The 27,982-nt window shown below is 58.1% G+C and overlaps 2 protein-coding genes across 7 annotated transcripts in view; both read left to right on the top strand.

The window, feature by feature from the left end:
* Positions 1-56: 56 nt before the first annotated feature.
* OPN4 (opsin 4) lies at positions 57-10,044 on the top strand. 2 transcript variants are annotated; one of them, XM_059899873.1, is made up of 11 exons: positions 57-200; positions 1,423-1,570; positions 2,140-2,170; positions 2,649-2,782; positions 3,102-3,305; positions 3,968-4,139; positions 4,582-4,746; positions 5,688-5,795; positions 6,655-6,835; positions 7,986-8,129; positions 10,006-10,044. In XM_059899873.1, exons 1-11 carry the CDS (start codon positions 57-59, stop codon positions 10,042-10,044), a joined length of 1,470 nt encoding a protein of 489 aa, XP_059755856.1. The 2 variants fall into 2 exon arrangements, with proteins under 2 accessions (XP_059755856.1, XP_059755857.1); XM_059899874.1 differs by lacking the exon at positions 2,140-2,170 and having other exon boundaries at positions 1,423-1,568.
* Positions 10,045-12,622: 2,578 nt separating this feature from the next.
* The window catches only part of LDB3 (LIM domain binding 3), a 59,202-nt gene continuing 43,842 nt past the window's right edge, over positions 12,623-27,982 (top strand). The window contains exons 1-4 of one of the 5 annotated variants that reach the window (XM_059899950.1): positions 12,623-12,740; positions 12,837-12,952; positions 22,394-22,545; positions 23,007-23,082. In XM_059899950.1, the coding sequence (XP_059755933.1) occupies positions 12,860-12,952; positions 22,394-22,545; positions 23,007-23,082 (321 nt within the window). In that variant the 5' untranslated portion in view covers positions 12,623-12,740; positions 12,837-12,859. The remainder of the gene's footprint in view (positions 12,741-12,836; positions 12,953-22,393; positions 22,546-23,006; positions 23,083-27,982) is intronic. The other 4 variants (XM_059899952.1, XM_059899951.1, XM_059899953.1 and 1 more) reach the window with 4 other exon arrangements.

Genomic DNA, 27,982 nt, shown 5'->3' with positions numbered 1-27,982 from the left:
AGCTCCCCGTGCCCTTGACTTCTCCGTGGGCTTGAGAAGGGCCACCCCACGTCAGGATGAACTCTCCTTCGGGGACAGAAGCCCCACCAGACCCGGCCCAGGAATCCAACGGCATAGCCACCCCAGCCTCCCGCAGCAGGTGGGACAGCTCCTGGAGCAGCACCTCCAGCCTAGACCACCCTCCGCCGGTCAGCCCCACGGTAAGCCTGGGGCGAGCGTGTGCACGCAGAGCCTCCCTCCCCCTCCCTGGTGCTCTTCCTGGGGACACACAGGGGCTTTGACAAGGTTCCACAGCTCTGCTGTGGGACCTTGGGCACGTTACTGAACTTCTCTGAGCCCGTCCTACACGAAGAGACCAATAGAGGGGAGTGTGGCAAGTTTTCCTTCCTCGTGGAGACCATCCAAGGAACAGAAAGGCCAGCCCTGTGGGACAAAGGGCTGGAATGGCCCGTCCATTTCTTTCTGAGCGTAGTAGGATGCCCCCCAGAGCCTTCCAGAGAGGAAAGCCTGCCCTGGGCCCCTGGGTTTGTCCCAGCCCAGAGTGAGGTATTTGGTGCCTTCTGCTGCTTCCATCATCCTAGCCAGGGCCCAGGGCCATACCCCAGCAACCCCACCATTAACTGGGGAGGGATGAGGGTACCCTCAAGACTATGGGATGCTGGCCTAGGTTCTGGACAGGATGGGAAGGCTCCAGTAGCTACAGGAGCCAGGGCAGGACAGAAATTAAAACACTCCCTTCCCTGGCAAGGAGCTGGGTGGGAGGAGTCTTTAAAGCCTTTTGTACTGGCCTCATAGGATCATGACCTCCCTACAGTGACCTAGGGGGCCTGATTTTTCTTTTTAAAAGATAATTCTTTTTCTCACTCTCACACCAGGTGTCAAAGTCAGCCCTACCCAGTTATATAGTGGGAGAATACAACCTCCTTCTTTGAGGCTGGGAAGGGTGTGGGACTCCTGAGGAGAGGGGCTCCACCCCACTCCACCTCCCCAGAGTGAAAGGGGACTGGAATACCATTGCTGACTGTCTTGGGCACTTGGGATGGGGCCCACACAGAGGGGAGGAACGCACCCAGGAGATGGCTCTGCCTTCTCCCCAAGGAAAGATGAAGTCACTCCAGCCATGTCCCTGCTTGCCAAACATGTGTCTGTCTGTCCTACCAGCCTCCAAAGGTGATCTGAGCACACTTCTAGAAGACTTTTGCATCTGGGCCATGGTATAGGAACTTGGGTTCAACTTTAGGAGACCTGTGTTTCCATTCCAGCTCAGCCACTTGCTAGCTGTGTGGGCGAATGGCTTTGCCACTCTGAGCCTGCACCCCTGCGGCAGTTTTTTACCTGCCCCATTGGGAACCCTAACTCTTCTCAGGACTATTTGAAGGTGATGGAGTCATGTGATGAACTTGTTTCTCTGTCTCTTCACAGGCAGCCAGGGCTCAGGCTGCTGCCTGGGTCCCCTTTCCCACGGTCGATGTTCCAGACTATGCCCACTACACCCTGGGCACGGTGATCCTGCTGGTGGGGCTCACAGGGATGCTGGGAAATCTGACGGTCATCTATACCTTCTGCAGGTGCCTGGTTGGCAGGATGGGGGCCTGGGCACTGAGGGCAGCCAGCCATGCAGAGACGGTGCAGAACACAGGGTGGAAATTCTGGTGCCAGCTCTGCCAGGGCACTGTTGAGCCTGGGTGGGGAGGCCAGGGCCAATGGTCTCAGGCTCAGGCCTCTATCTTCAAACCCAGGAAAGGGCCCAAATGTAATCCAGGGCAGCTTGAATGGCACATTTAAGTGGGCCCCAGGCACACCATCTGTGTAGGGTATGTGTCCCTATGACACACACGTCTCTGCCTATTCTGCCCTGCTCTCGGCTCACCTCCACCAATACCTGTCCCAGTGGACATCCTCTCTCTGCCTCAAAGAGCAGCCCTGGTACCAGGGTCCTGAGTCCTCAAGCCCTTCAGCAACCAGCCCTGGCCACCACCCTTGGCTCCCTTCCCTACCTGCCCCACTCGCCGCCTGAATGGCTGAGACAGGCACGTGGAGAAGTGAACTCTTGGCTCTACCACCTATTAGCTGAAATGACTTGAGCAGGTTACTTATCTTCTTTGAGTCCACTTTTCTTGTCTGCAAAATGAAATTGAGATTTACTTCATGGAGTCAATGTGATGATTAAGTAAGTTTTTATATGTGCGGTGCCCAGCAAATGAGTGAATCCTGGCTGTGCCACCTACTGAGTCTTGTGACCGCAAGCCACTTCACGGGTGGGAGCCTCAGTGTTCTTATCTGCAAAATGAAATGGGGTGAGGGGGTAGATGTGAAGATGGATGATTATGGGACGTGAGGTTTGTGAAAGTACCTGGCCTGTGGGCACCATTGTCAACTCCTCTCCCCTTTGCCAGCCCCGAAGGTGAGGATTGCAGGAACACTGGGAGAAGGGGGACAGGAGAGGCATGAGTTGCTGCCTTGAGGGGTCTCACCTCTTAGCCCACAATGCCAGGCTCCAGAGCTGTTGGGCTGGTACTTGCTGGGCAGCGGGATGGGCCTGTGGGCCAGCAGCTCGTGCCTGTGTGCAAGCATACATGTGTGTGCACATGTGTGTGAGGGAAGCTCCTCAGCAGAAGCGCCTCCTGACAGTTTCTGACCCCTCACAGGAGCAGAGGTCTCAGGACACCTGCCAACATGTTCATCATCAACCTCGCAGTCAGCGACTTCCTCATGTCCTTCACCCAGGCCCCCGTCTTCTTCGCCAGCAGCGTCTACAAGCAGTGGCTCTTTGGAGAGGCAGGTAGACACTTGGGACTCCCTTTTGCTGGAGGGAGGAGGAGGGTTGGGACAGGGGACGCCCACCGTGGAGGGTGGCCCAGATGAGAAGGCGGTGTGCTCTTCCTGGGCAGAGTGGGCGGCCACCCTCAGTCTCATGAGTTAGCAAGAGGTTTCCGTGAGCCTCTGTCAGATGCATGTAGGCGGGGTGGAGAGGAACTAGGCCTGCTTTCCTTGAGAGGCGAGCGTAGGAGCTGAGTACACGCCATCCGCAGACCCTCCTTCCCCTGGGGTATCTGATGGGCTCCCTGCCAAGGACTGAGGTCAGGGAGCTGTGCCCGCAGGCTGTGAATTCTATGCCTTCTGTGGGGCTCTCTTTGGCATCACCTCCATGATTACCCTGACGGCCATCGCCCTGGACCGCTACCTGGTGATCACACGCCCACTGGCCACCGTCGGGATGGTGTCCAAGAGGCGGGCGGCGCTTATCCTGCTGGGCGTCTGGCTCTATGCCCTGGCTTGGAGTCTGCCGCCCTTCTTTGGCTGGAGTAAGTGGGCTCAGGGAATCAGGGGAAGGGAAGATAGGCTGGGAGGGGTACGTTCAAGGGGCAGGTAGGTGGACTTGGGTTGACCAGCTGGCAGGAGAGGCCAAGGGACTGCTTAAGTCTCAGAGCAAATGGACATTCAGGGGGCATGACATGACTAGCAGCAGGGGGATCTGAGGCTGTACCATCAACAATCAGAGGATAACCTGGGCTCCCATCCCCAAATACAGAGGGGAAGAACACGTGGTTCCTGGCTGGCGGGAAGTGATAGGTGCATCTGATGCTGAGTTTGCAATGAGTCAGACAGGCAGGAGTTGGGGTGTGAGGCCTCAGCAGGTAGGAGGGTTAGCAGCAAGGCACCCACCCTTCTGAGGTAGGACCAGGAAGCTGGCTGAAGTCTTGGGGGAGTAAGACCCTGGGGCTATGGTGAGGTCTCTCTTCCAAACTGGCAAGATTGGGCAGCAGTGGACTTTGCCAGCTGTCTCCTGCTAGAACCATCTTGGAAAGCTCCCCTCCACGTGCCCCGGCTTCCTCACTCCACTAGGGCGGGGCTGAGGCCGGGGCCAGTGTTTGAGAAGCTCAGACCCCACATCCAAAGCCCCTGCTGGATGAGGAGCCTGAGTCAGCGCTGCTCTGAAGGCTGAGCACCTGCCCCTGGTTCCCAGGTGCCTATGTGCCCGAGGGGCTGCTGACCTCTTGCTCCTGGGACTACGTGAGCTTCATGCCATCGGTCCGCGCCTACACCATGCTGCTCTTCTGCTTTGTGTTCTTCCTCCCCCTGCTTGTCATCATCTACTGCTACATCTTCATCTTCAAGGCCATCCGGGAGACGGGCCAGTAAGAGCTGGGCATGAAGGAGGGGCTCCATGGGAGGGCGGCTATGCCCCTTGGCCAGGGATGCCCGTGACTCACATCTGTACCCACACCCCAGGGCACTCCCAGCCCCAGATGGGCAGAGACCAGCTCAGTACCTATGCTTATGGGATGGGGTGCCAAAAGGCCAGTACAACCTGGGTGCTTAGAAAAGTCTCAGGAGACACGGTCTTCTGAAGCGGGGGCCTTCAGCCTTGGTCAGGGGGTGTGGGGGAAAGAGGAGACACGACAGGTAGAAGCGCAGGGAGGCAGCTTAGGCTGGATATATTGGGGAACTTTCTGGGAGTCAGGGCTGCCTGCACTGGAAGGGATGGCCGGGTCCAAGAAGGCTCCCTGACAGTAGCCATGACCCTGGCACTCACTGCAACCCGAGTGGGGTCAGACCCAGACTCTGCTTGCTTCCTAGAGCTCTCCAGACTTTCGGGGCCAGCGAGGGTGGTGGTGAGTGCCCCTGGCAACGGCAGCGTCTGCAGAACGAGTGGAAAATGGCCAAGATCGAGCTGTTGGTCATCCTTCTCTTCGTGCTCTCCTGGGCCCCCTACTCCACTGTGGCCCTGATGGGCTTTGCTGGGTGAGCAGTGGCTAAGGGGCTGGGGCAGGGGCTGGAAGAGTGGGAGAAGGGTAAGGGGACCCTGGGGCAGCGTCTCCCTCCCCAGCCCAAGCCCAAGCCAGCCGTCCTCACACCCTAGGTCCAGCCTCACAGACTTATTCTCCCCCTGCTATGAGATGCCCCACGGGAGCCAGGCCTGTCTCATTCCTGGAGGCACTAAGAGACATGCTGGGGGAGTTCTGGGCCACACTGGGTTTGGCTTGAGGGCCTGCAAGGGCTGCCAGGTCCTGCCAGATCCCTTGGGAATATGCAACTTTCCCTGAGGTTCTGGTTTCCTCTTCACCCAGACTGTGGGCACACAGCCAAGGTGCTACTCACCTCCTGCCCTCTAGTCCTTTGTGGCTAGAGTCTGCAGACTTTGCTATCTGCAGCAGCATGGAGGCAGGCCAGACTTCAGGAGCACTTTGAGACAGTGAGAACTATGAGTCCTTGCAGGTGCTTGGGTATGAGACCTTCTCCTTGTGCAGGAACAGCCTGGTCCCCTCTGGGGCCCTCCTGTGCAGTTACTCTCAAGGCACCAGGGGAGAAGCAGGCATCAGGGTTCGGCGGGGCATGGGGAGAGCTGGGCAGAGGGCCAGAGTCATTGGGGGTGGGGAGGGTTTACTGCCAGCAGCACAGGCTCCAAGGGACAGTGGGACCTGGTGAAACCCCCAACCTGGCACATCTTCTCAGCACCCCTCCCTCAACTGCTCCCTGGGTTCCCACTCACCTCAGATCAGGATTCTCCCTGGCATTGCAGTCCCTCCCCCGGGGATGACTTGGTCGTGCTGGTTTGGACCAGGCTGGGCTGTGCCCTGGCAGGGCTTGGTTGGCCTATGAAGAAGGTTCCTGAGAGGGCTGGCGTGTTGTGGAGTCCCCAGGGAGGGCCAGCTGGCAGAGGGACCACAGCTTCTCTGTCCTAGGTATGCACATGTCCTGACGCCCTACATGAACTCGGTGCCAGCTGTCATCGCCAAGGCCTCTGCCATCTACAACCCCATCATTTATGCCATCACCCACCCCAAGTACAGGTGTGGCCCTCTGCCAGAACCCAGCCCCAGATCCCCAGTCCCACCCTCATGGGCATAGAGGGCCTGGGCCTATAAAAGGGGGCAGAGGCCAGCCATCTTTCCTGTCCCTTGTGTACATGCATTGGGTGGGGAACTCTAGCAGCTGAGAGCAGCCAGTGACACTGGATGGGATCTGGAGCTGGTGTGACCCTCTCTGCTGTCACAGCTTCCTAGGAGGCTCAGCTTGGAGGGACATCAGAGTTCCCTGGGCAGTGTCCAATACTAACTGGGATTTTCAGAGCTGAGGCCAAAAGGCAGCCAGGATGGCTGATCAGCAGTGCTGCTCGCTACAAAGAGAGGCCCCCAGACAGTGACAGCCTGTAGAGATCACAGCAGGGAGAGCGCCACTCCACTTCAGGGGCCCTGCCAGAGGCCTGGGGCTTGTTCTGGCCCAGAGTGCTCTCTGCTGATAAAATCCCAGCACAGCTGGCCTCTTCCACGAGGGGGCCTTCAGTGCTTCCTTTTGCCTGGTGGTGTCAGTAACTCAGCACCCTGCTGAGGCCAGCTGTAGGCCTTAGCCCATCCAGCTCAGAAGCGGCTCAGGAGTGTTCTTGGTCCCCATTTGCAGAAATGTGGCTTAGGTCAGCCACTCAAGAACTGAAAGCAAGCATCTGGCTGAACCTGCCACCCTAAGGCTCTCCCTCCATGCCCATGGACCCAGTGTCTGTCTGCCCATCCTCATAACCCCAATGTCTGTACGTCCCCAATTCCCCAGTGGCTCTTTGTCCACTCCCATTAGCCCAGTATCAGTCTGTCCATCCACCCCCATCTCCTCAAGTCTGTCTGTCCATCCCCCTAACCTGATGTGCTGTCCTTGCAGAATGGCCATCGCCCAGCACCTGCCCTGCCTCGGGGTGCTGCTGGGCGTGTCAGCCCAGCGCAATGGCCTGTACACCAGCTACCGCTCCACCCACCGCTCCACACTGAGCAGCCAGGCCTCGGACCTCAGCTGGATCTCTGGACGGAGGCGCCAGGTGTCCCTGGGCTCTGAGAGCGAGGTGGTAAGGAGGCTGGGCCCTCAATGACTGGCACCTCACCATCCTTTCCTCTGGGCGGGGCTGCCTCTGAGACTCAGGGACCCTCAGGAACCTGGGACGCTGGCAGGAAGAGCCCCGCACCAACCCCCCCAATTCCCACACACCATCCTCCCTTCCAGACAGGGGCACTGGGGTCAGAGAGGCAACATGTTGGCCCAAGGTCACCCAGTAGCAGGGCCAGGACTAAACATGGGTCTTCCAACTCCAGGCCGCCTCTTTTCCATGCCAGCACTATCCCAGGGCCTTAGAGCCTCAGACTGAAAAGACTAGCATTTCTGACCCTAAATGGGCCTTTAGAGAGACAGGCAGGAGCTAGCTCAGGACCCTTCATCCTTAGCATTAAGCGCCCTCCTCCTGGAGCTCACAGGATACAGTGGAAGGGGCACTGGCTCTGGAGTTGGGGGACCTGTGTTCAAGCCTGAGTTTAAGTCCTTACTGTGTGAGTTTGTGCAGGTCACTCACCCTCTCTGAGCCTCTGTGTCCTCCTCTGAAAGGGAAAATCATCATGTCTACATCTAAGACTAGATAGGGTGCCCATGGATGCTGACCCCACCATTGTGGTCAGCCATGGGAGCTACCAGTCTGCCAGCCCCTACTTGGGGCCTGGAGCGCTGACGCCCCCCGATGTCACCAGGAGAGTTCCCTGTGACCTGAGCCCCTGTCCCCAGCTCCTCCATCATTGTGCCTACAGGGCCCACTCTGGGCCTCACCAAGTGCTTCCACTTACCTCCTCCCACTACCCCCATCCCTGAGGGTCTCAGTTGAGGGGCTGAGGGAGGAGCTGTCAGAGGACCCATCCCTGAACTAATGTAGTAAACATCAAGGAGTGAATCTTATCCATTAAGAGGGCCTAGATCCACATGAAGACATACCTATCCTACATGCTTAAGAAAGCACACAAGCACACACACACACACACAGACACACACACATCCCAGCACATGCACGCACAGTTTGCAAGGGTTTGGTGACCAGCAACCCTGCAGACAGTGTTGTGGGCTTCACCTCAGTGAATAAGTGTAGAGAGGATGGAGAAAGGCCTGGTCAGGGAGGGGGCAGAAGCAGGGATGCAGAATGTCCCCCTCACCTCACAGGGACTCTCCCACTCCCCCAGGGCTGGACAGACACGGAGGCAACAGCTGCTTGGGGGACTGCCCAGCAAGTGAGTGGATGGTCCCCCTGCGGTCAGGGCCCGGAGGATGTGGAAGCCAAGGCCCCTCCCAAGTCCCAGGGACAGGAAGCAGAGGCTCCCGGAAAGGTAATTGGGCCCAACACCTGCCAATCTATAAAAGGGAGGGGATAAGGAGCAAGCAGCCCAGGGAGAGGCCAGGAAAGGGGAGCAGGCCCAATGCCCTCTGGGAATCACCCCCTCCCTGCACCTCCCAGCTTTCCCTTGCCCACCTGGGGTTCCTGGGTGTCTCCGTGACTCCAAGGTGTTCTGAGCAGGCGTGAGTGTGACTGTGCCTGAGAGCGTCTGTGTGTGTTTGTGTGACCTTGACTGTGCATGTACATAGCAGGTGGTGGTGGCTCTACCGTACTATGATGAATGTACGTCATGTATGTAAATGTGTGTGACCGTGTGCCTGGCACACACATTCTGTCCCTGTGGCACCGTGGGGCATGGGATTGAGTGTGCCCTAATGTGTCTGCTCTAAGCCGTGCATGTGACCAAGTGTGGGTGGCACGTACCTCTCTGTGTTTGGAAACTGGGTGTACCTGGGGGTGTGGGGCTGCAATCGGTGTATGTGCTCACTGCGAATGCCCTGAGATTAGGGTATCGCCCTGAATACTTGTGGCTATTAAAAGAAGGCCAGCTGTCAGCCCAAGTGCCTATGGAACGGAATGTTGATGGTGATTAGAGAAGGCCATATTCTGGAACGCTGGAAACGCCGTGCGCACAGGTCCTGAGGCTGCCCTGCCCCTCAGCTGACAGCTCCCCACCCTGCCCCTCCACTCACACCCACACCACACCCCCAGCTCCCGGGCTGTCTCTGGCAGCGAGACGAAGGCCAGAGGCGCTCTCCTGCCTTCCTTCCCCCAGGCTGCTCCCCTGCCTGTCCCAGAGAGGGGGAGCCCTGGGCTGCTCCGGCAGTTGTGGGGCCCCTGCCTCTTCCAGCGTTCCCACCTCAGGGAGCACCACTCCCCAGGTGCCCCAGCCCTGAGCCCGGGAACTGTTCATGACCACAGAGGCCAGGGCAGAGGCCGGCAGCGTCCCCCAGGCTGGCTGGGCAATGATGAAAGGCACTGTGCCTCTCCTGGAGAGAATACTGGGCTGGGGTGGGGCGCTGGGCAAAGAGGGACAGCACATCAGCAGTCAGCTAACGCGTGTGATAAGCACTGCCAACGAGGTATCAGCACACAGGGTGCTGAAAGCAGAGGCAAGTCCCCGAGGGCTCCCAGGAAAGGTGGAGGTAAAGCAGGGATTGCCAGGCAGGATGGGGCCGAGGAGCGGGAATTGGGCGGTTCAGGCTGAGCAAACAGCCTGTACAAACATAGCAGGGTGTCCCAGAACAGAATGTCTCCTGTGACCCCAGGAGCAGCCAAGGGGCTCTGGGAGCTGGCAGTGGGGATGGAGGAGGGAATGGGGAAGGAGGTGGTAGGAGCCATGGGGAGGCCCACTAGGTGCTGTCGTGAGGGGTCTCCAGTCACGAGCCTGGGGGACAGGGAGCCCTTGGAGGGCTTCACGGAGCACTGAGGGGCTTGGTCAACTTAGCAGATTAGCTGGGCCTCCCCTCAGTGGCTGGGGAAGGACAGGTTGAGTGGAATGAGCCGGCAGAGAGAAGATGGGAGGAAGTCGGTAGGACAGGCAAGGAATGAGGCATTTAAGACCGCAGGGAGAGAGGAGACTCCGGAGCATGTGGAAGAGGACTGCAGGGAAGGGCGGAATCAGATGGTGGGGGTGAGGAGAGCTCAGTCCCGACCCCAGGAGTCCGAGAGCTTGGGGACATCCCAGAGGGACGGCCTGAAGGTGGCCTCGGACATCGCCTGGAGAAGGCCCAGCCCCCAGCCAGGACAAAACCTGGCCACACAACCACCCTCTGTCATGTGGTGCCCCTAAACACAGAGGGTCCCTGGGAGACTACTCCCAGTGGGATACTCCTTGAGCTAAACAAATGTCTGCTGTTTGCTTTCAGACCAAGGGGCTGCTCCCCAGCCTGGACCCCAGGATGTAGGGTGCCCATCGGTTTGTCTTTCTTCTGGGACATGTCCAACCCCTTCACCTCCCCCTCACACACACAGACCCAGGATTACCCTGTGGGCCTGCGGGCTTTGGAAGTGGCCCTGTCACCCAAGCTGTGCTGGATTCGTGGCCCTGTACTGCAAAACTCCTGCTCTGCAAAGTGGTCTGCACCCACTTCTCAGCTCAAGAGCCTGCGCCCCAGGCTCAGCCTGAAGAGTGGGCACCCAGGCCCTCCCGCAGCCCGGAACACAGACCTTCACTCGCTGGAACCCATTACTCACCTCTGGCTTTCCCCCCAGAGTGCTATTTCCACCATGGCCCACCCTCTTCTGCACATGTGCATTTTCGGGCACACTCTCCTGTGTGTACATATTTGCATGCACACCAAGTACACGAGTGCACACACTGCACCTGTGGTTTGTTTCAAATCAGTGGTCTAATTCATCCCAGGGTGTTTGGCTCTGGCAGGATGTAGAAAAATAAAAAGCGGAAAAGGTCTCCGACAAGCACAGTCTCTACCTGTTGGTGCCACCGTGGAAGAGAGAGCCAAGGCCTGGCCTCTGATGCCGACAGCAGCCTCTCTTCTTCCTCTCCCTCTGTCCCCCACCTCGTGACTTTCACTCCTAAAACCCCATCTCAAACTGCAGGGAGCAGAGTGGAGGAGGGGCAAAGACCAGGCTTGCCCCCATCCCTACTCCCCGATGAGCTGCTGTTACTGCGAAGCAGCTCACGCCCGGCTTGTGAGTACCAGCTGCTCTCTGGCTGGCTTCGGATCTCCCAGGGGAGGCAGATGGAGGGAGGCTGGCCTTCCCCTTTAAGAGCATCCTTCTTGCTACCCCTCCCTTTCCCCCGGAGGCAGCATCAGGCATCAGGCGGGTGCTTGAGTCCAGAGAAAGAGCCTGCAGCTCCAGGTACGGCCTAGCCCAGGGTTCCCCATCCCTGTGCAGGATCAGCTCCTTCCTTTCCCCACACTGGTCACGCACTGCTGCTGGGTCCTCACCAGCCTGGCAGGACAAACACCCTCCTTCCCTGGAGAGGAGATAAAGCTGGAGTCAGGGATGGATGGGATGGGGCCTGGGGGAGGGGCAGGGGATGGGATGGGGGAGGTCGGGGGGCTGGCTGTGAGCTGCTGGCTTCCTGCGCCAGACCTAGGCAGGCAGGACAGCTGGGCTGCATGACACAGGGCAGAGGAGGTGGTGAAGTGGGGGAAAGAACACAGGTCCCTCCCTGGCTTTCCCACTTGATATTTCTGTGACCTTGGGCAAGTTACCAAACACCCCTGTGAAGTGGGGACTCCTTGTCATGCATGTTGTATGTGCTAGGCCCAGAGTTTGAGGTGGGGTGTTGGCAGCTGGGAAATTTCTCACACCCAGGCCAGCACTGAGTCCTCAGGGCCCAGCTCAGGCCAGAGCCCTCCAGGAGGGCAGAGAACAGAGGGCCCAGTTGCCTTCCCTGAGCCTCAGTTTCCTGAGCAGGGTGGGCCTTGATCTACCTCCAGACCACACAGAGCCTGAGGTCTCTTCTGAGGAAGGGCTTCTGGAGGTATCTTGGCTCAAAGACCACACTGGCAGGAGTCCCGAGGGGCCTAGGCCCCCATCCAGAACATACTGTCTCCGGGTTATGGACTGACCACAACACACACATTTTCCCCTCCCGGCCCCTTCTGGCCCCTTGTCCCAGCAGCTGAGCAAATGGCCTCTCCTCCCCTCCTCCCTGCCCCCTGCCATTCGGTGCAAAGGGCACTGGGGCCTGGCATGCAACACTGGCAGCTGGAGCTTTCCATGCTGCTGTCAAGTTTTCAGAGCACAAATGAGACAGGAGAGCCAGGAATAACTGCTGGGCCCCAGAGGGTCTGGAGGGTGGGGGCCTGCCCCAGACCTGCTTTCAGACCCTGCGCTGAGGGTGCAGGCAGGGGCCCCCCACTGCCAGCTTTGGGTATCAGGAGGTGCCTGCCACCACCTGCAGCCCGTTATCTGGCACGAGCCCCCATAGGAATGAGCTCAGACTCCAGTATGGCTTGGGTCTACTACCTGTGTGACCTTGGGAAAGTTACTTAACCTCTCTGAGCGGGACAAGTGGCAGCCTCTCAGGATCTGAGGAGATAATGGCGTGAAGGGCCCAGAGCTGAGCTTGGCCATGCCCAGAGCTGCTGCTATTATTATGATTGTTTTTACGGTTGGACAATTCTGGGCCCTGAAGTTATCCCTTATCTTGGGCCACCATGAGGATAAGAGGCAACTTCAGGGCCCTCACCGGGGAACACAGGGCAGCAAAGACCCAAGTCACAAAGCCCCTGGCCAAGGGAGCTCAGCCACGGTCTTCTGGGCAAGGGGGTGGGTACAGCCAGGCAGAGAGGGCAGCTGGGCAGTCTGGGCTCTCCAGAAGGCGGAGGGAGCAAGGAGAGGAGAGCAGGGGGGCAGAGCATTATCAGTAACCTGGCCAGGCCCCTCTCCTGCCCCCTGGGGGGTGCTGGGTGCCGGACACCCCTCCCCAGGGGCTATATTAGCCTTGTGAGTCACAGTGGACCCGCTGGGAGGCGGAGGGCGGGCGGGCACAGTGTAGGGTTACAATCCATTTATGGGCGCAGTGGAGGGCAGATATCAGTGTCGATGGCATTCGTTCCCAGCTATTCTTAGGAGCCTCTCAGGAGCTGCACACAGCCCGGCCAGGCAGAAAGGGACGGAGCAGGCAAGGCCGGGGGTCGGGGGCAGGGGCCGAGGTACGGGCTGGGGAGGCAGGGTGCGTGAGGGTCCTCTCACTCTACTCTTCTCCCTTCATCCGCAGAGGTCGCCGCTGTCAGCACCGGCATGTCTTACAGCGTGACCCTGACCGGGCCTGGGCCCTGGGGCTTCCGTCTGCAGGGGGGCAAGGACTTCAACATGCCACTCACCATCTCCCGGGTGAGTGTGCACGGTCCACAGCCTAGAACCCGCAGGGGCGGGGCATGCTCAAAGGAGGGTGTGTGAGTCCACCCGTCCATCTGTCTGTCCTCCCTGAGGCTCTTGGAAAGCAGAGCACACTTCCCTGGTCTGGGGGTGGGACTGGACTCAACTGGATACTGCCGGCCACAGGCCCCTGGTCTTGGCCACAGCTGTTGCCCACCCTCGTTGGCTGGCCTATTATGAGTATGAAACATGGGCAAGCGGCTGGTGTTTTGAGCAGAGAAAGCAATGCCAAGTTTGCAAGCCAGGCAGGCAGGTAGACAGAAAGTACAGGGCCTTCCTAAGCCTTTCTCTGGGAGAGTGGGCTCAGGGTACCCCCCAAGCCTGGAAGTGGGCAGCTGCTTTGGGAAAAGAGCACTCCTAGCATGGAGAGGTCAGGTGACAGGCAGGCAGATGGTTAGATGTACAGACTGCTGACCTTGGCTGCCCTGCTATCAGGGCTCGGAGCTGGGCTGGGCTGGTAACCGGTCTCCTGCATCCACTCCATCCCAGACCTGAGATAACAGCCCCCTTCTACCCCTGCCTTCCTGGGGCTGCTGTGGGACCTCACACTGGCTGGCTTCGTGGAGCTGGGCCTTCCTCGCTTGCTGGAGGCCCTAGCCATTCACCTACAGCTGCTCTGCTCTGCCTGCCTGTCTCAAGTCTGGTTCGCCATGCTCACCTGGGGAAATGGCCTGTGTGTTCTGCAGTGTCTGTGATCAGGGAATGGCACTGCCTGATGGGAATGTCACAGATCTTTGGAGATTGTCTGAGTAACTCTATTGCCCAGCTGGAGACACTGAAGTCCAGAGAAGCAAGAAGCTAGATCTGTTTGAGAGGAAGTGGTCTGTGAGAAGGGACTTTGTTTTAAACACTGCTGTGTCCCTGGCACCTAGACCAGTACCTAGGACATAGTAGGTGCTCAGGCAACACTTATCAAGTAAAGGGAAGTCCAGCAGAGGGGCGCTGAAGGCCTCAAGGCTCAGGGTGGACTGTGAAAGGTGCCAGGGCAAAGACAAGCCCTGCCTGGTGGGGTATGCTGAGACTGAGCCCCAGCAGTGCTGGTGTGGGCACAAGGGGGCAGGCTGAGGCCCCAGGCTGTCACTGGAGGGTGATGGATGGGCAGGGGTGTCTGGGTCACTGCTCACCTGGAGACAGGGAGACAGTTTCTTCTCCAGGGCATGGAGACTTGCCTTGGGCCTGAGGGTGGGACGGGGAGGGTGGTGGGGAGGCACTGAGGTGGGCAGCCAGGGAAGGCCTGAAAGGCACTTGGCAGAGGTGGCAGGGAGCCAATGTCCCCACTGGAGGCACAGTCCTGGCTGTGCAACCAAATGTGGACACTTGGGGGGACCCTAAGATGGAAAGCCCCACTCAGGGGTGTTATGGGGGCCTCACGACAGCAATAGCTTCACAACAGCCTCACAACTCCTCTGGGGTGCTGGCCTGGCTCTAGTCCAGGGAGAAGGCCTTGGCCACCATCCTGCTGGAGGTCTGGCTTATTCCAACCTGAGTCTCCAGACCCACTGCCCTGGAGACCCCAGGGTCCCATATTAGAAGGGCACCCAGAGACTTACACACTCAGTCTGATGATATGGTGACACAGGGGCATTTGAGACCCAGCAGACACACCCCCTCTGCCCTCAGAACCCTACACAGCTCCCCACCCCCCTGGTTACAGGTCTCCTCCCTGTACAAGGCAGGACCCTCCACCCTCACTCTCATGGGTCCACCAGCTTCCCACGCCTGGGACTGAGTCTAGCTCTCCTCCAGCCCCACTATCCTCAAGGCCTCCTCCTGCTGCTCCCAGCCCCATCCCTGCTGGTGGAAATTAGCCTCCTGGCTCAGTGGCACCCAGGATAGCTGATGACTTCATCCGGGGTCTATGCACCACCTGGCCCCAGACAGCCCAGGGCTTAAATTGCAGCACAGAGGCCTTAAGCTAGACAGCAGGAAGAATGTCCTCACTGTAGGCAGGGGGTGTATTGGGATGCACTAGAGCCAACGACTAGGGGGGACTTTTAAAAATAGAACACGCAGCTCAGGCAGGGCATCAGGGGATGGGCCTCTCAACTTCCTTCAGGGGCGTGCCCCCAAATCACCGAGGCCATGGAACCAGCTGGACTGGGTGCTGGGGCCTTCCCAGGGCTTGGAGCCTCTTGATAAGTCCTCTGGTGTGCTGCTGATACCCTGGGCTCGGGCGTCCCAGGCTCAGCGCTGCTGACCAGGCAGGCCTCGGGACACTAGCCCTGCCCTCCCAACAGGGCTGTGGTATTTCCTGCTGGGGTGCTCGAGGTCCTTCTGCACCAGGAACTTCTCCCTTAAGGGGATGCAAGGCCAGAGCTCTCTGGAAGAATCCACTGCAGCCCTGACCTGCTTCCCACAGAGGGCCAGTAGATGTCCTGGCCCGAGTCTTTGCGACAGGGCAGTAGTGGCGTATTGCGGCGGGGGGACTAGCAAAGGCGGGGCCGGCTCGTTCTCAGCAGGGGCCGGCACCCCTGGGCACACACACTGTAACCCTGAGGCAGGTGGTCAGGCAGGCAGGTCTGGGATTGGCATCTCACTTCAGAGCCGGGCAAACTGAGGCTCCAACTTGCTCCTGCGCTCCTGGGACCTTGGTAACCCCATGCCTGCTTCCTCACCCTGTGGCTAGGGGCTAGTAGAAAAGCACTGCGTGGGGCCCATCCCCTGTGTGCTGCAGCTCCTCCTGTAAGAAGGCTGGCCACGTGCAGCCTGGGTGGTAGCCCCTGTATCCACCCCACCCTGCCCACCAGCCCCACAGAATCAACCTTGGGGCAGTAACAGCCCCTCAAGTCCTCCCTTCGGTGGGTCTCAGCCTGAGGACCCACAGAGAAATGGGTTCAGGAGGGAGACTCGGAGGGTGGAGGGGAAATGCCTTTATTTATCCTGGACAGGTGTGGCTGGGCCTGCAACATGAGCTGCCCTCCCACCCCCACCCTCCCCCAATCCCAGCCAGTCCTCCAGGAAGTGGGGGAGGGGTGGGAGCAGCCGAAGAGGGAAGGTTCCAAAGGCCCAGCCCCCACCCCTGTCAGGGCAGCTAGGCCGGAGGCCAGGGCCACGGTCTGGGGCCTTGCCTCTTGGCTCACGAGTTGCAGCCCTTGACTTTATGGCGGCGACGTATGCTTTTGTTTGGCTCTGCTACTCACAGCTGTGTCACCTTAGAAAAGTCAGTTCACCTGCTCAGCCTCAGTTTTCTCATCTGCAAAATGGGGATGGTATGTCGGTAAAAGTACACGTGAGAGTTCTTTCTAATGTGCACTTATGAAAATACACCTATTTTTCCACATGGGCTGCTTGTGAGGATGGGGGAGTGGTGGCACTGAGCCTGGGCCCAGGGGGGTCCTGCCTCTCTGCTCCAAGGCCTCTACTCCTTACGGCCTTACCCACAGGCCCAGCAGGCTCACCTCTGCCCCTTTGCTGTTCTCGGTTCCAGTATTTGTCAGACTCTCCTGGCTATGGTGGCGACGCAGAAGACAGAGGGTCCCTGGGAGGGGAAGGGGGACAGGCTGAGATTATTCTGGCGCAGCTGCACCAGTGATTCCTGGAATTTTGAGGCCATGGTACTGTTTCTTGGGCAGCGCCTAGCAGTGCTGACAGCAAGTGTTGTTTATAGCCATGCTGAAGGTCAGGCAAGCCTCTGGAGGGCTGCTGCAGGGCTGGCTCCCGAATGAACGAATGGGGAAGATAACCAGACAGTGGCCCACCGCTGGGGAATACATCCTTAGAGGTTCCCAGGCCAGGCCCTCTCCCAGCATGCTTCTTCTCCCTGGTGCACAGAGCTGTTCCTGACCCTGGGAGGTCCCTGAAGTGAGTGGGCATGAGGCTGGCTGGGTCCTGGGGAGCGGGTCTTCTGAGGTCCTGGGCTGGGACATAGGACAAGGGCAACTTCACTGGCAGTCCCCGGGGGCTCCTCGGGCTGAAGGCGTTGTGAGACGGCAGCAAGTGCGAGGAGGGCAGGGCTTCCTGGGTGATGTCTGCTGGGCCTGCTGGGGCAGCTGTCCTGCCTGGGAGATAGCTCCCCAGTTCCCTGAATCTCCCTCTTGTCCAGGGGCTAGCCATGATTGAAAGGCCCCCTCCCAGGGCCCTTCCATTCCCAAACACAGCTTCTCCACCCCTTTGAAGCCAGGATCCACCTCTTCCCAGGAACCATTCTAAGTGGCATGAAGCAGACTTTGACATCCAGGACCTAGAACTGGGGGACAAGAGGAGAAGAAAGAGACTCAGAAGGCCAGGGAAGGGTGTGGTCAGCTAGAGAGGGGGCCAGTGACCCCTGGCTTTGGCACAGGGAAGTCATTGGTATGTGTGGAGTGGTGGGGGCCAAAGTCAGATGGCTGATGTGAGAGGGATGGGAGACTGTAGAGGCCAGACGTGCTGGTCACTTCTTGGAAATGCCTGGTGGTGAAGAAAAGGAGAGAAACATGGCAGGAGCCGGTTGGAGCAGCTAAGACTTTTTTTTTTAAGACAACTTTTTTAGAGCAGTTTTAGGTTCACAGCAACGTTGAGAGGAAGATAAAGGGATTTCTCATAACCCCCCCGCCCCCATGCATGCACAGCCTCCAGCATTACCAACGTCCCCCTCCAGAGTGTACATTTGTTACAACTGATGAAACTACACTGGCACATCATTATTACCCAGAGCCCATAGTTTACATTAGTGTTCACGCTTGGTGTGTACGTTCTATGGTTTTGAACCAATGTATTATGACATGTATCCAACATTATAGTGTCACAGAGAGTATTTTCACTGCCCTAAAATTCCTCTGTGTAAGGAGAGGCTTTTTGAGCATAGGTAAGACTCTGGCTTTTTTATCAGCCAGGGTGGGGTTAGAGAGAGGGGCCATGGGAAGACAGAAGCTTCCAGTGAGAGGGCGAGGGATGGAGCAAGGCCCCAGGGGAGGCCAGATGGGAAGGGAACAGAGCATGGCATGACAGTAATTTAATCACACAATGTAAAATGCACTTAGGGCTCCCTGGAAATCCCCTGGGATGTCAGCCTGGGAAGGTCAGGAGGAGATGCTGGAAGCTGCACAGTCCACAGCACCCACAGCCTGCCCTTGCCTCCCATCCCTTGCCGCACCTACACTGGCAGGTCTAGAGGGAAAGGAAGTCAGGGGCCTGTCTGGCTTTAAGCACTAGGAGTGATGGCCGGGACCTTCTGCGGAGCCCAGTGGCCCCCTCTGCTGCCAGGGAGCTGGGGAAATAGGAGCCAAGGGCATGGGTGTGCCTGAGCCCCAGCCGGTGCCTTGCTTCCCTGGGACCCTGGACAGAACTTCTCTCCCCTCCAGCTGATGCTCAGGCCCCTCTAGGGACAGGAGGCTGGCTCAGGACTGATCAGTCAGGGCTGGCCCTTCACACACCACCCTCTGCCAGCTCCAGATCTTGTTTCCTCTGGAGGTGGGGGCTGCAGCCTCCCAGACTCCAACCCCTGGCACTTCCCAGGGGAAGGGGTCAGGGACAGCACTTGCACCTCCTCGGTTGGGAGCTTCCCTGAAATTGTCTCAGCTCTGCACTGTCTTTGTATAATGCCCTATTTAATGATGAAATCCTCACCACAATCCCGGGAGAAAGGCATCATTGCTGTCTTTACACAGAGGTCATGGAGGCTGGCACTGCAACCTCAGGTCTGGCTCAGTCTACAGTCCATGGTCTTTGCTCTACTGCTTCCCCCCAGGCACCCGAAGGTCACGGGGGCCACAGCTGCCCCTTGGCACCAGCTATCCCTGTGCCCCCTCTGGGGTGCCCTAAACCATGGCCCAGCAAGGAGGGTGGGCTAGGTGGCGATCTTGGCCCCCAAACACCTAGAGCCTGCCTTAGGGGCTTCTGAGACAGGACCTCGGTCCTGGAGCTCTGCCCATGGCTGGGTTCCCTGTTGAGAGGTGGCTGGTGACTAGAGAAGGTGAAAAGTGGAATGAAACAATCATTACAAAGAGTTTTTCAAATGCTCCAAAGGGGCTAGAAAGACTTTAAAGAAAAAAAAAATCCTCCAAGGATTTAGGAGCTTTGGGTCTTTTCTGGGACAAGGAAAGCAGAGGGAGGGGGCTAGGGAGTCAGACAAGAGGTACATGGGTACCTCACACCTAGACTGCACTCTTCACAAGCCCTGGGCTCTGGGCAAGTGTTCAAGGGTGGCCGCACCCTTCTGCCAGGCAGGCTGCTCCTGCAGAGCGGGGAGGGGTCTGACGGCCCTTGGGCAGAGCTGAGGGGCAACTTCCTTAGAGTCCCTGCCTCCTTCTCTAGGGAGACCTGGGCAGAACTAGCAGAGCGCCTCCCTGCAAGAGGATTATAGCATCCTCCACCCCACCAGCCCGAGGGGTCTTGAACCCTGCTCAGGGCAGCCAAAGGTCAGGCCAGCTGAGCCCTGATGAGCACACACAGGTGCAAGGAGAGGCGCCAGGGGCAGGCTGGAGCCAGCTTGGTGGCAAATTCCTCAGGGGGTTTGGCTGTTGACCAAGCCTGGGGGAGCCTGGGCTCTTCCCTGGGAAAAGGATCATCTCAGTCTATACCTGAGGATGAGGGGGAGCCAGCCAGGGCCAGGCAAGGGGAAGGTGGGAGCCCTGCGGGAAGGTATGATGTTAGCTAACCCATGCCTGAGGGAGAAATAAGTCCTCAAGACAGCTCGGAAGGGAGGGCATTCCAAACGGCCCCGTGGTTTGCCCCAGCTGAGCTGGCCCCAGCCTCTTTTGGATGTCATTCTGGTGTCCTTGTTCACACTTAATCCATGATCTCCTGGACACAGCTCTGGTCCTGCCTGGCAGGCATCACCTCTGCAGGCATGAGGCCCTCCCCTCTGTCTGGGGCCTGTGGCTGCCCTGCCTGGGAGCTCCCTGCTGCAGGCTGATGGCCCCCTTCTCTGTGGACGCTTAGAAGCATCTGGGGGAGCCCTGGGTCGGGAAGCCCTGGCATGGGGGTGTCCTGCTGTGGGGGAACCCTGTGGGCAGGCCACTAAGACAGCAGAGGCATTGCGCAATTCACCCTGAATGGGAGCACACTGGCGTCTGCTACTTTCTCTGAAATGCTTCACACATAATATGGATTGATGGATGGAGAGAGGGATGGACACTTGACCAGCAAGTTGAGTGAAATGCTACAGTAGAACCTCGGTGGTGGGTATTCGGGTGCTCCCCGTAGAATTAGTTCTGCCTTACTGTGTTTGAAGGTGTCTATAATAAAATACCCGGAAGAGCAGAGGCCTGAACATGAAGCTAGAAGGTGTAGGGAAAGGTGATTTTCTTGCAGGACAGGCCTGGCTGGGCAACTCAGTTTGCCCTCAGGAATCCCCTCTCAGCCTAGAAAGTGTTTTGCTTTTCTTTGTTGTCGTTTTTTATCCTTTGCTTAACCGCTTAAATCAAAGGAAACAACACAGTCCTGTCACTAGTAGAGGCTCTGTACGGCCATTGATTTGGGGATAAAGGCGACGTGTGTTTTGAGATGGCCCGAGCGCTTCCAAGATGCCCCTATGGGAGCCTGGAGAGTAGGCGGGACTTGGCAAACCGGACAGTGTGGCTTCCTGACAATCAAGGCATTTGTTTCTCTATTGTCCTGGCCTCATCCCAGCAGATTCCAGGGGCGGTGGGGAGGCTGCTCAGGGCACAAGGTGGCCAGTGTTTAAGAAGGTACCACAGTCCCTGGGTCTGAAATGGCGGGTCAGCGGCAATTGGCAAGAGTTCTCCTGGTCTTGCTCTAATCACTGGGTTAACACACGTGGCTCCTGGCCCGCCCTGTAGAGCCTGTCTGGGAATGGGCTGGAGGCTGGTGGCTGCAGGGCTCTGGTCAGGATGGGAGTTCCCTCCGAGGGGCCCGGCAGGAAGTTTCCATCCATGTCTGAGAGCCCAGAATCTGGCCAGAGGCCCACCGAGGCCTGGCACCCAGGGCATGGGACTGTCCCCAGGACGTCTTTGGGCTCCTTCTAGGATGGTCCCCAAGCCTTGGCCAGAAAATGGCTTCTGCCAGCATTAGGAGCCAGCCTTGTCCTTGGGGTACAGCCAGGAAGGTGACTGGGATGTGCCCAGAGAAGCCAGGAGGGCTGGCTGGTGGGCATGTTGGGGAGGAAAAGCCAAGGGACACCCTCTAGGCACAGCTCGGTGGGGGGTGACTCCCAGGGGCTCCTCTTTCCTATGATGTCACTGGAGGCAAGCCCTGCCCGGCACCCCATGTGATGTCACAGCGTGCTTCCACATTATGTCATGGGGGTCAGGTTATAAAATCATTCTATGTGATGTCAGGAGGGGGTGCAGCCAAAGTCTCCACGACATCCCATGAGACACCTTTAGGGGTGAAGCTTCATCACACTCCATGTAATGTCACTAGGGGCTGGCCCACAAGCTATTTTAGGTGATGTCACTAGGCCTTCCAGAATTTTGCATTTCATGGTATGTCACTGCATAGGAGGCCACCATGGCATTCAGGGTGCTACTACTGGGGGCTGGACATGCAGAATTTGGCATTGTGCATGATGTCATTGGGAGTGGAATCTGAGCTATCTCAGCATCCCAGGTAATGTCTCTGGGAGTGTGGTCTTCCTGACATTGCATGGGGGGTTCGTGGGGTGGCATATTCATGGTATTCTGTGTGATCACACTGGGGGTAGGGCCCCCAGACTCTAGCATTCTGTAATGTCACTAGAGTGCAAGATTTGGGAACTGGCCTCCACATCTGCACCTTCCCTTTGGAAAATATGAAGCCAACCACAGAGCACCGAGCTCCATATCCCAGATGACCTTGCTCCCACAAGCAGGCTTGACAGCTCTGCCAGCCCTCTCTGCACACCTGCCACAGTAGAGTAAGACACACTTACACTAGGATGCTTTTGTGAGGGTACATTTGGCCTGCCTGCTGGCCTGGCAGCATCTCTATGGTGGTGCTGAGTCTTAGCAGCTGCTGAATTCTTCTGGAGCCTGGAAAGTGTGCCATGGGTTTTCAAGGTGCAGATGTTATAGTAGGCTAATTGGTGTAACAAACAACCCCCAGTTCTCTTAGCACAGTGGAAGTTTATTTCTCATTCATGCAACATCCAGTTCAGTGCTCCTTAGTCATCTCTCCTCTAAGCAGTGACTCCATAATCCAGTCCCTTCCAGTTAGTGGCTTGGCTGTCCTCCTCTGGGTCCTCTGCATCCAGTCAGCTGACAAGCAGAGAGAGTGCAGGATGGCAAGATGGTTGCTAGGGGCAGGCCTGGTAGTGGTGTGCTTTGATTTCAGAGCTAGTCTCATGGCTGCACTCAGATACAAAGCACCAGGAAATGTGGTAGCTCTGTGCCAGGAAAAGGAAGCAGGCTTGGTGGTCATAGTGAATGAAAGACAAAATGGCAAGCCTCTACTGGATGATCCCTGGTGATTCTTCCCTGAGGACGGGCCCATCCTCAGGTCACCCTTCTTATGTTCACCCCCCATCTGCTACCCTCTCAGATCACACCGGGCAGCAAGGCCGCCCAGTCCCAGCTCAGCCCGGGTGACCTTGTGGTGGCCATTGACGGCATCAACACAGATACCATGACCCACCTGGAGGCCCAGAACAAGATCAAGTCTGCCAGCTACAACCTGAGTCTCACGCTGCAGAAGTAGGTGGGAGCTCTCCAGAGCAGGGGGCAGAGGTTGGGTGTGGGCACCAAGGGCCTGGGAGAGGAGCTGTCCAGCATGGGCCCAGCCTCGTGCTACCGGACCGCACAGGGAAGTGAGGACAGCCTCTGGACCAGAAGGACAGGCCCAAGTCATCAAGCACCTGCCATGTCTGTGTCTCACTTTACAGATGAGGCTCAGAGAGGGTGGATAATGGTGCTGCTGGTATGTGGGTAGCCGGGCCTGGAAGCCAGGGTCTTGCCTGCTTCCTCTGTGCACAGGCAGCCTCCCTGAGACCTAGCAGAGGCCCGTGGCTGCAAAGTACCCCAGAGCGGTGACTTCTCCATGCTGGTCAGGCCTCTGCCCTGGCTCCCTGGGTTCCAGATGTTCTCCCCTCTCCAGTCCTTCTCAGGCAGGAGCTCCTGGACCCAATGGCAACTGTCTTCATTTCTGGTTTTTCCAGGTCGAAGCGTCCCATTCTCATCTCCACGGCAGCGCCCCCGATCCACTCCCCTCCGCCTGTGATCCCCCACCAAAAGGTAGGTGCTGACTGTGGGTAGCAGGCTCCACTCTGGGCCGTGGCTCCCGGAGTGCAGCCACTGGTCTGCCTGACGGACCCTCGGCTGGCCTGACTCTGGCAAGGCGGGGGGATCAGCCCAGCCCCAGCCCTGCCCCTGCCTCGGCTGATGCCGGGGAGGTGGCGCAGACCCCCCGGGGAGAAGCGTTCAAGCCCCATAAAATGCTGCATGTAGGGGTGCCCGCCTGGGTGCTTAGCCAGCACCCTGGGCCTCATGGGCGGGCTGACAGGAAATCCACTTAGGCAGCGGTGTTTTCAGGAAAGGGACCATTCTCCCAGCCAAGTAGGGACAAGTGTCCAGAAGGCTCTGACCCTCATCCTTCTGAGGGCACTGGGGAGGGGGGGTGACCGTGGCATGAAATCCGAGGCCCCAGTTTGAGCTGGTCACCCCAGGAGGAGCTCCCAGGCATGGGGGGCCTGCTGGCCCTCAGGGTCTCTCCTGTGTCACAGGCTGTCTCCCTCCCGTGTCCCTTTCTCCTCCCAGTTGCACGCTCCTATACCACACTCAGAAGTGCTGGTGCAGCCAGCAGGTCCCAGGCCCCTTCCCAGCTCCCTCTAAGCAGCTCAACCCTGAGGGACCCAGAGCATGGGAGGCCTACCCCACCGCTCTTACAGGACTACACACTCCCGCCACTCTCCACCCCTCCTTGCAGGACCTCATACTGACCCTGTCTGTCCAGTGGGGTAGAGTGGGTGATGGGCAGGGTGGGGAGAGGGGACAAGAAGAAGATGACGGGGGTCTGGGGTGGGTGACAGATTGGGGAAGTGGGCAGAGGGCTGTTGGGGAGAAGCTGCAGAGGCAGACTGAAGGAAGCAAATGTCAGCCCCCCTCCTTCCCCAGTTTCCCCTCTGCACCTCTACTCTGCCTGTTCACCACTAGCCCAGAAGGCCCCCTCTCACTGGCTGTGTGGGGCATTGCAGAGTGGGGTCAGCAGAGCAGGAGGCAGGGCTGTGCTCACCAGGTGCCCCCATTCAGGGGAAGGCAGAACAGATGTAGGATGGAGGGGTCTCCCCACAATTCCCTGAGACCACACCCCCTTTCCTCCAGCCCTGCAGTCAGGCTGGCTTGGCCTAGCTTTCTGTGTGGGGCTTTGCATTTTGTCCAGGTGGATGACAGCTTCAGGGCCAGGAGCCTCACCCCGCTCTTTTTGACAAAACCCTTCTCTTCCAGGTGTCCTTTCTATCCCCCAACCCTGACCTCCGTGCAGTGGGCTGCGGGCTCCAGGGTGGTGGGCTGCTAGGCGCTCGCACTAACCCCTCTGTTTCAGGTTCACGCAGAAGCGCTGGGATGGGCATGGCCTCTAACTGCTCTCTTCTCTCTCCCCTGCATGGTGCTGCCCTGGGCCAGGACCCTGCTCTGGACACGGACAGCAGCCTGGCAGCACCCAGTCCCAACCCCGAGGCGAGGGCCATCCTGGGCACCCCAGGCACCCTGGAGCTCGGGCAGACCTTTAGCTCCTCCTTCTCTCAGACCTCCGTCTTCTCCTCACACACGGAGGCCTCTGGCGCTGGCCCTCCATGGGGCAGCCCGGGGGCCAAGGTCAGCCTGAAGGGGGCCCTCGACTCTCTAAGCCTGAAAGCCCCACGGGGTTCGAGCCAGCCAAGGCAGTATAACAACCCCGTTGGCCTGTACTCGGCAGAGACCCTGAGGGAGATGGCTCAGATGTATCAGATGAGCCTCCGAGGGAAGGCCTCAGGTGCTGGACTCCTAGGAGGGTAGGTAACGGGCTCACAGCTCTCCACTGGTGGTCAGGGGCCATCTGGGTCCTCAGTGCTCGTAGAGGCCTGGTCAGATAGTCAGAGCGAGGAACTGGCCTCATTCTGGCCAGCCCCAAGCCCATGAGGCAGTGCAGGCTGAGAGCAGTGAAATCAATCATCCTATTGACATTTGCCATGAGCCGGGCCCATCATTGCTTTACACAAGCTGGGGCGATGTGTCAGATTTTGCAGAGAGGGTAACTGAGGCTCAGAGAAGGTTAAGTCAAGGTCCAGCTGTCCAGCTACTAAGTGGCCAAGCTGGGCCTGAATACAAGAGACTCTGACTCCCAAAACTTTCACATCAGGTCACCCACCAAGACAGGACAAAGCCTAATACCTCCAGGAACTCTGGGGCAAAGGGACAGGCTGGTCCCCACCCCTTTGGGAGTCCTGAGAGGTGGGAGAGCAAGTTCTCTAGGTCTGGCAGTGGTCTGGGAAGGCTGCCTGGAGGAGGGAGCACTTGAGCTGGGTACAGAGAGATGGGGCAACAGGGTGAGTGGAGTGGGTTGGCAAGACTGACCCTGGCTAGGGTGGGGAAGCAAGGGAGCAGGACCCTGAGGAGAAAAGGGCCCTGCAGGAGAACAGCAGGCCACCCCCTGCTCCCCGAGGTCTAGCTAATGGTACTCTTGGAGCACAGGAGTTAAAAGAACCTAGAGGCAGAGCCAGGGTGGGCACTGTGGAGGGGCTGAGGGGAGGGAGCCTCCCAGCAGAGCACATATCAGCTTCCAAGTCCTGAAGGTTTGTTATCTCATTGTAACTTCTTCCATAGCCCCATGCAATTGGTATAATCGTCTCTGGGCTGGAGGCAAAGCAGGCTGAGTCAAGGCATATGGCCCAGTGGCTAGGGGTTCAGGGCTCTTCCATGAGACTGTCCATATCTCAGGATTACGGGGAGGATTAAAGGAGATAACACATGCATAGTGCTGAGCTCTGTTCTGGCACACTCACTGCATGCTACCTGCCATCACTGCCTGGAGTCACACAACACGTACACAGATGAGTCAGCATTGCAATCCAGGTCAGTGTGATCCAAGCCCACACCCTTCCTTTGACCTAGCCGCACATGGTATCTGTGCTCCGCCCGTTCACTGCTCCCCTGGGGATCCCCAGCTCCCCCAGATCCCATAGCTCTTTCTGGGATCCTGAGTAAAGCTGGGCGCTCTACGGTCTGAGCACTTGGACCCTGGCTTCCCTGGACCAAGATGGCAAAGCTTTCTACCCCCAGGCTTTTTCCAGCAAGGGGCTTCTGCCAGAAAGCTCAGGGAAAGACAGAGTAGAAGTGGACTCTTTCTCCTGCCTTGGATGGGCTGATAGCTCTTCCTGATTCTCTTTGGGCCTGGCCCCCAGCAGGGAGGTCACGCTCTGGTGGACCTGGACTTCCACGGGGCCCACCTGCAGTGATGGTAAGGTCTTCCCTCACGGAGGCCTCAGTCGAGGCTGGGGCTGGTTAACAGTCCATATGCTTTATCTAACACAACTCTCTCAGCAACTTCAGAGCGGGAGCATCATTCCCTCATTTTATAGCTGGGAAATAGAAACCCAGAGAGAGCAAGTAATTTGCCCAAGGTCACACAGTTAATGAGTGGCAGATAGGACTGGCACTCAGGTCAGTCTGACTTCTCCCTGCATGGAGCCAGGGACCTACCTGCCTGCCCCACCCGTTTCTCCCAACTCCCGACAAGCCCTCCCATTGGCACAAGGGCTTCTCAGAACCTGACAAGTGTTAGATTATTACTTGACACTCAGAGCAGCAGGGTCCAACAGTTGCTTCAAAGGGAAGATGGGCTAGGGAGGGAATATGGTGCGTGCTTCATTCAAAGTGAAGGCTGATGCTGTGGTCCCAGCAGGAAGGGCAGAGCCTCTGACCTGGGCTAGCCGAGGGCTGAGGCCACCACCTCACAGGAGACAGGGTTGGCAAATGCTACTCCCTATGTCTGTTCATCACACACTTAACCCATGCTGAGGGCTTTACACTCAGGATTCTGTTCAGTCTGCGGAGGGCACCACCCTCTTGGTGTTATGAATGAGGAGACTGAGGCTAAGACAGGTGGGTAACTTATCCAGAGTCACAGCTCTAGGAAGAGGCAGGGTCAGGATTTGAACTCTGTCCTGTCTGGCTCCAAAAGGAAGCTCCTTCCCATACTCTCTCTCTCTGGGTAGCTTCAAGGTGATCCCTTGGCAGCTTGTACGCCCTTGGGAGGAGTGGAGAGGAACAGAGGGGGTGAAAGAACAGCCGGGCCTGCAGCACCCTGCTCCTTGTCCTCTCTGGGGCTGGTACTGAAGGGCAGTGTCCCTCAGGCCAGTTGGTGCGAGGGGACCCGGGCGTTTTCACATCTTTGGCTCATTCTCCCCAAGACCTGGCTGCCCCTCTCTGAGCTATGTCTGTTGCAGGCATCTCAGCTTCCAGGTCCTCAGGCAGAAGCTAAGCAGGGGGCAGGAATCAATGCCAAAGCAGGAGCTGGCTACCTAGGCAGGGAAGGGCATAGGCAGCCCCTGAGGCCAGCACTGCCCTCTACAGGGGGCACTGGGCTGGTCAGGGCAAGAGCTGATCCTGCAGTTGTCAGCACTGGCCAAAAATGGAGAAGGAATTGGAGATCTGTGATGGCCCTTTCTTAACATAGCTCCACTTGCAGCTATTTTGAGCCTGGGAGGACAGAGGGAATTTTATCAGCCCTGAGACAGGGTTGGGCCGCCTGGGACTGGCGGGGGTGGGGGTGGGGGTCTCCCTGGCTTTGGTCTGGATCCCCAGGGTCCTGGCCAAGGGGTGACCAGGGCCAGGCCAGCTGAGGTCCAGGCTCTCCCAGCCAGAGCCCAGAGTGGTCAGATATGGGAAAGTGGCAGGGTGTGGGGAAAGGGACACCACTTTCTGCACTCTTCTCCCCTCAGGTTTCTGACAAGGGTCTGCCACTTCAAGGAATTTGCATTTAAAGAAACATAATGCAGGCAATGCCTCCCTCAAGGAGATGATACTCCAGGAGGCTGGCTCTCAGATAAGAGTGAGGGTGGGGTCCCTCTTGTAGTGTCCAAGCTGGGCTGCCTTGTCTGGGGGTTTTCCTGCAATAAAGGACCTGCACTTCTCCCAAGCCTCCTCATTCCTCCATCCT

The sequence above is a fragment of the Balaenoptera ricei genome, chromosome 16 (genome assembly GCF_028023285.1).
Source record: "Balaenoptera ricei isolate mBalRic1 chromosome 16, mBalRic1.hap2, whole genome shotgun sequence".
Taxonomy (NCBI): Eukaryota; Metazoa; Chordata; class Mammalia; order Artiodactyla; family Balaenopteridae; genus Balaenoptera; species Balaenoptera ricei.
Note: the sequence above shows the minus strand (reverse complement) of the source record. Positions and strands in the feature narration are given on the sequence as shown.

Bases quoted from the DNA above. Each gene is read 5' to 3' on its own strand.
- OPN4 (XM_059899873.1), top strand. From the start codon at position 57: ATGAACTCTCCTTCGGGGACAGAAGCCCCACCAGACCCGGCCCAGGAA. The intron at 3,306-3,967 runs GTAAGTGGGCTC...CCTGGTTCCCAG, and splicing joins GCCGCCCTTCTTTGGCTGGA to GTGCCTATGTGCCCGAGGGG. The intron at 6,836-7,985 runs GTAAGGAGGCTG...CCACTCCCCCAG, and splicing joins TGGGCTCTGAGAGCGAGGTG to GGCTGGACAGACACGGAGGC.